Raw genomic sequence first — 6,880 nt, forward strand, 5'->3', positions numbered from 1 at the left:
AAAAAAAAAAAAAGAAAAGAAAAAGAAAAGAAAAAACACTACTTAATTCTCTTTGCCTTTTGATACCTAAGAATTGTCCTCTCATCTAAGAATTAGTTGATGCCCAAGTGTAGTTTAAATATATAAAGTTTAACAGAAACCTCATAAAGTAGAATCCTGCAAATATTTGTCTTTCTGCAAGTGGCTTATCTCCCTTAACATGGTGGCCTCAAAGTTCATCCATGTTGTCAAATTATCTAAATTAATCAAATCCATGGGATCAGAGAGAAATAGTGGTTGCATAGGGGAGGGGAGAAATGGGGAATTCCTAATTAATGGACATAAAGTTCCAGTCAAATAAGAGATCTGCTTTACAACATTGTACCTAGGGTCAACAAATACTTATCATGTGCTTAAAAATTTATCAAGAGGATTGATCTCATGTTAAGTGTTCTTAACAAAATAAACATAAGGTGGAAAAAGTATTATAATAAACATTTGTAGGTCTTCAGCTTTTAATCCTCACAGCAATTCTGTGATAGACGCCGTGAAACAAAGGAAACAGAAAGGGACACAGCACTTTACCAAAGAGTGCAGCTGGGAGCGGTGGAGCTGGGGTTCCCACGCGGGCTCCGGGGCGCACCCACTGACCACTCTCTGTGCTAAACGGCACTTCCACACGTCCTCAGAGCCCATTGTTTGTGGTGTTCCCATCTGCAGTCTTCATTGAGTAAAAAGTCATTTTCTCAAGTAAATTTTATTTCAGAAGAGATTCACTTATAATGGCCTTAATATTTTGTGCACATTCAATAGCTCTGCGTCCCTATCTGGTATTATATTTGTTTCCTCGGCTGCTATAACAAATGACTACAAATGATTGGTTTAAAACAACAGAAGTATATTCTCTCGTGGTTCTGGAGGCTGGAAGTCTAAGATCAAGGTGTTGATGGGGTTCCTGCTCCCTTTGAAGACTCCAGGGGAGGATCCTTCCTCTGTCTTCCAGCTTCTGGTGGCTCCAGGCATGGCTTGGCATGTTGCTGCATCACTCTGATCCCTGCCTGTGTCCTCACATGGACTTCTTCCAGGTGTCTCTCCTTTTCTCCAATCTCACTCTCCAAATAAGCACACCAGTGATTGGATGGAGAGCCCATCCCAATGACCTCAGATAGAGAGCTTAGAGGGTCTCTAAAGGAGGTCATAGGTCTGCAAAGACCCGATTTTCAAATAAGTTTACATTTACAGGTGCAGTTAGGACTTGACTCATCTTCTTGTGGATCAAATCAACCCACTTGCAGGTATCAAGTGCATAAAAGGGCATGCATGATAGATGACTTCTACTAGAAAGGACTCAGTATTCCTGTTTTGACTATTAATAAAATCATATTATATGTAATAGTAATAGGCCTATTATTTAGTATGTCATATATTCTTTTATAGCTAGATTTAATTAGATCTATTTGTTTTGCAGCAAACAGTAGAACTTCTGATAGTCAATATGATGCTTTAATTACAAGTAATTTTGTGCCTATGTATGAAGAATTTAAAAGTAAGTATGTATTTAGGTTATTAATTTTAAAATACTTAAGCAACTTCCTGAATTTCCAACCTAAGCACATTTTTTATTGTAATTGATTCTGACATTAAGAATAATTTTGTTCTAATGTTTTAAATGTGGGGACAGGAAGGTTCACTAACATGGTTTGTTTTCAACTTGCTTCAACTTGAAGCAACTTTTAAAAATTCTGATAATTTGTGGTGAAGCCTTAGTTTACCTGGAAAGAGCTATTCACAAAATTAAATTGTAATGACACTCACCATAAGTAAATTAAAGGTAAATGTTTGTCCCCAGAGTAATAATTAATAAGACATGTGTTCTAGTTTTAACAATTGCTCTCTTTTTTGTTGTTGTGGTGGTGGGCACCTGTAGTCCCAGCTACTTGGGAGGCTGAGGCAAGAGGATCACTTGAGCCCAAGAGTTTGAGGTTGCATGAGTTATGATGCCACAGCACTCTACCAAGGGTGACAAAGTGAGACTCTGTCTCAAAAATAAATAAATAATTAAATAAATAAATGGATATATATTTGAGCAAATAATTCTACTTCTAGCAATCTATGCTTAGAAAAATTAACTAGAGCAGTAACCAAAGATGTATTTAGAAGGATATTCTTTTCTTTTTAATTAAATCATAGCTGTGTACATGAAATCATAGAGTACAATGTGCTGGTTTTACATACCATTTGAAATGCTTTCATCAAACTAACAATTGCTCTCTTATAAGCAACTCAGCTGTAGGGACAAATTTGGAGATATATTTAATAATTTCAAGACTACAATTATAGCAAGCAGAAAGCTATCATCAAAGTGGATGCTTATTTATGTTTTGTGGACTATTTTGTAGAACTACCTAATCACCAGTGACAATTATTGAAGCAGAATTTCTTGCTATTTAAATATACTTATCTATAATAGAAAATATTTCCATATTCAGTAGAGGCAGATATTTTTAGCAATTTATTCTTTTATTTTTAGAAATGTGGGACTACTTCCACCATGTCCTTCTTATAAAATACGCAGCAGAGAGAAATGGAATCAATGTGGTTAGTGGACCGATATTTGATTATAATTACGATGGCCATTTTGATGCTGCAAATGAAATTACTGAGTAAGTAATTTGACTTTTTAACTGAGCAATAGGGTATCATGAAGAAACATATCTTGATAATTTAAACAAAGTCTCTGTATTTTAAGTATTATATAATACATAGTATATACATAAGCAGATGTTATTGTTGACTATTTTATACAGCCAAAATTTAAACTAATGGGTGAACAAAACATTTCCAGGAAAAGTTTAACAAAAACTGTATTTGGGGCTCGGCGCCTGTGGCTCAAGTGGCTAAGTCTCCAGCCACATACACCTGAGCTGGTGGGTTCGAATCCCTCCCCCCGGCCCGCCAAACAACAATGACAGCTGCAACCAAAAAATAGCCAGGCGTTGTGGCGGGCGCCTGTAGTCCCAGCTACTTGGGAGGCAGAGGCAGGAGACTCGCCTAAACCTAAGAGTTGGAGGTTGCTATGAGCTGTGACACCATGGCACTCTACTAAGGGCAACGTAGTGGGGTTCTGTCTCAAACAAAACAAACAAAACAAAACTGGGAAACACAGAAGGCAAAACACAGGAGGTATTCTAGTATTTTCCCATAATGCTGGAATGTCTGAACTTAAACTTCTACACAAATCTCTTTTGGCTGATGAAATTAAAAAGGAAAAATACATGCTAGGACTCTGTATTTTTTATTCATTGCTTTCTTTTACTAGATTTTTACCTTGGCCTTTCTTTAAAACTATATAAAGATATTTATAGTCTTTAGATGCAAAAATATAATACCATTGAATCTTTTCAATTGTGTTTTTAGACATGTGGTCGGCACCAGTGTTCCCATCCCAACTCACTACTTTGTAGTGCTGACAAGTTGTAAAAACAGGAGCCACACACCTGAAAACTGCCCTGGCTGGTTGGATGTCCTCCCGTTTATCATCCCTCACAGACTTACCAATGTGGAGAGCTGTCCTGTGAGTATGCTTTGGGAGAGAAAATGAATATCTCGGAGTTCATGGGGCTTTATAGCAGTGGCTCAGATTAAAATATGTTTGTTAGGTGTTTCATGGCTATAGTTGTAATAAAAATGACTTCATATTTGAGCTTTTGCTTAACCTATTGATTTCTATGGAATTAAATCATTTAAACATATATCTGCAAACAAGAGCATGTGTTTATATAGGCATACATTATAAATTTTATGTATTTTATTCTCACTAATAAGGAAATGGGTGAGATATCATATTAAACTTCTTATTCTGGACATAAAGCTTAAGGTTCTCTATCCCAAAGTTGGCACTAAATTAATGTTTCCTGAATGAATATATAAATATAAAATTTGATCAACTGGAAACATGAGGTGTGAAATTAATTTTACCCACACATAGACACCAAATAAGTTAGTTTAGGTAACATCCTTTTTTTAACATCATGCATCTTTCTTAATCAAGGCAGATAATATGCAAATAGTTGCTTCAGCTTGTGTAGATTCTTTATAGGAAAAAATATGTATTCAGGAAGGTGTTTTTTACTGAAGTCATTCAATGAACGTATTGAATACCTATTAAGTACACAGTATTATGGTAACAACTCTTTAGAATACGCAAAGGAGGAAGATACTGCCCCTGCCCTCAAGGAGGTTTTATACAACTTTGATATATAAATGAAATATAAGGTTGGTACAAGAATTATTTTGGCTTGGTGCCCATAGCACAGTGGTTATGGCACCAGCCACATGCACCGAGGCTGGCAGGTTCGAACCCAGCCCGGGCCAGTTAAAAAACAATGACAACTGCAATAAAAAATAGCTGGGTATTATGGCAGGCGCCTGTAGTCCCAGCTACTTCGGGGGGGGTGGGGGGCCTGAGGCAAGAGAATCACTTAAGTCCATGAGTTTGAGGTTGCTGTGAGCTGTGATGCCACAGCACTCTACTGAGGGCAACATAGTGAGACTTTGTCTCAAAAAAAAAAAAGAATTATTTTAAAAATTGATAAGAGATATCACAAAATTTGTGACTAATTGTCAAACACTTTGAAAAGGTTTCAGTATTTGAAATTAAAAACTGGAACGGTCAATAAAGATTTTGTAAAATGAGGTGGCAGTAGGTCTGGGCCTTACAGAATAGGAAGATTTTGAATAGATTGAGAAGATTATGAAGAGTCTTCCATGAAGGATGTGATGTATGAAAAGGATTTCGTAACTGATGATTTTGGCAAGAGCCAAAGGAAAGGGAAACTCAAAGATGAATCAGAGATTTTTGATGTAAATAATTAGGAAAAAGAAGCAAAGAGGAAATATAGTAATGAGAACTTGTTAGCAGGTAGATAGAGTTATGTTTAGGCATGTCAAGTTTGTGGAAATGGGCACTGACATGGAAAGTTCCGTGGGCAATTAAAAACTGGAAATTAGGCTCAGCGCCCATAGCTCAGTGGTTGGGGTGCCAGCCACATACTCTGGGCAGGTGGGTTCAAAGCCAGTACACCCCTGCTAAACAAACAAACAACAACTACAAAGAAAAACAAAACAAAACAAAAAAATGCACTTGTAGTCCCAGCTACTTGGGAGGCTGAGACAAGAGAATTGCTTGAGCCCAAGAGGGTGACAAAGTGAGACTCTGTTTCAATAGAAATAAAAATAAATAAAAATAAAAACTGGAAATTAAAGCTCACATTCTAGGTCAGATTGGGATTCATCAATATTTTGTGTACAATGAGAAGCATTCACACTTGGAAGCCTAGGAAGATAGGAGATACAAGAGGCACAAGAGAGGGGCAGGTATATTGTTCTAGGATTTCAGAGGAGAGAACGTGACATTTTAGCTGGGTCTCGCAGAAAGGAGTTTACCTGAGTGAATGATCCTTTAGTGACTAAAGGTGGAGGCCAAATGTTACAGGCTGAACAATGAGCCACTCACAGTCCTTAAATGAGGAAGAAAAGTTTCCACACAAGAAACTTACAGGAGATGTTGAGTTGAAGAATCACTTTCTGTTTTTCTTATCAGAATTTTATCAGCACCATATTCTTAACCAACTGTGATACCAGCCAGCTATCTCAGCATTTTTAGTTGAGACATAAGGATAACACATCATTTTTCACCTCTCCTTCCAATAGCAGACATTGACAACTGATAATGTGGTACTGTTTACCGTGAAAATCAGGATTAAATAGTTCTTTAGTACAGAGGTTCTGGGTAGCCATAAGTATAAAGGGTATACAAAGAGGAAACTATTTGCTATCCCTGCTGTAGACCCTCATAACCTTCTATCAGGACTTCTGGAAATGAATTTTTTTTTTTTGAGACAGAGTCCCACTATGTTGTCCTTCGTAGAGGGCCATGGCATCCATAGCTCACAGCAACCTCAAACTCTTGGGCTTAAGCAATTCTCTTGCCTCAGCCTCCCAAGTAGCTGGGATTACAGGCTCCTGCCACAACACCTGGCTATTTTTTGTTGCAGTTGTCATTCTTGTTTAACTGGCCCAGGCTGAGTTCGAATCTGCCAACTTTGGTGTATGTGGTGCTGTAACCACTGTGCTATAGGCACTGAGCCTGGAAATCAATCTTAAATAGATTTGCTAACTCCTATTTTCCTCTTATTCACTTGTGCATAGGAGGAATAACTCCCAAATTATTCATCTTTAAACTTAGTTTTCATCATGTCGTATTCCTTCACTTGAAGACTTTGAATTAGGCATCCTAAAACTACGGCCCACAGGCCACATGCAGCCCACCTAGGACATTTGTCCTGGGTGTTTTTGCCGCCACTGCCTGTCCTGCTTAGCAGACAACTTGTCCTGGGGCCCACAGTCCAGCCCTCCAATGGTCTGAGGGACAGCGAACTGGCTCCCTGTTTATAAATAAATAAATTCATTTATTATTATTCATGAATAGACTAGATGAATAGATAGTTTATTCATCTATCCTGAATAAAAACCAAAAACAAAAGGGAAACTCCCAGCTTATATTTAAAGTCTCTATGCAACATACCTTCAGTAGACCTTGCAGGCGGCCCATGTTCTAGGCCAACTAGAGTCCTTAAACTTATTTGAACATACCTTGAGTTTTCCTACTTTATCATTGTTGTCCATATTCTTCTCTCCTCTAGAACTCCCTTATTTCTCATCTATTAAAAGTTCCAGATTCGGCTCGGTGCCTATAGCTCAACCAGCTAAGGCGCCAGCCACGTACACCTAAGGTGGCGGGTTCGAGTCCCCAGCCCGGACCCGCCAAACAACGATGGCTGCAACCAAAAAATAGCTGGGCGTTGTGGCGGGCGCCTGTGGTCCCAGCTACTTGGGAGGC

The 6,880-nt window shown here is 38.2% G+C and overlaps 1 protein-coding gene across 1 annotated transcript in view; it reads left to right on the plus strand.

The window, feature by feature from the left end:
• Positions 1-6,880, plus strand: part of ENPP3 (ectonucleotide pyrophosphatase/phosphodiesterase 3) — an 84,704-nt gene that overhangs the window by 72,045 nt on the left and 5,779 nt on the right. The window contains exons 22-24 of the mRNA XM_003781856.3: positions 1,448-1,525; positions 2,510-2,642; positions 3,397-3,553. Coding sequence (XP_003781904.1) covers positions 1,448-1,525; positions 2,510-2,642; positions 3,397-3,553 — 368 coding nt within the window. The remainder of the gene's footprint in view (positions 1-1,447; positions 1,526-2,509; positions 2,643-3,396; positions 3,554-6,880) is intronic.

Source organism: Otolemur garnettii, unplaced genomic scaffold, assembly GCF_000181295.1.
Source record: "Otolemur garnettii isolate 467f Iridium unplaced genomic scaffold, OtoGar3 scaffold00002, whole genome shotgun sequence".
NCBI classification, from domain to species: Eukaryota; Metazoa; Chordata; class Mammalia; order Primates; family Galagidae; genus Otolemur; species Otolemur garnettii.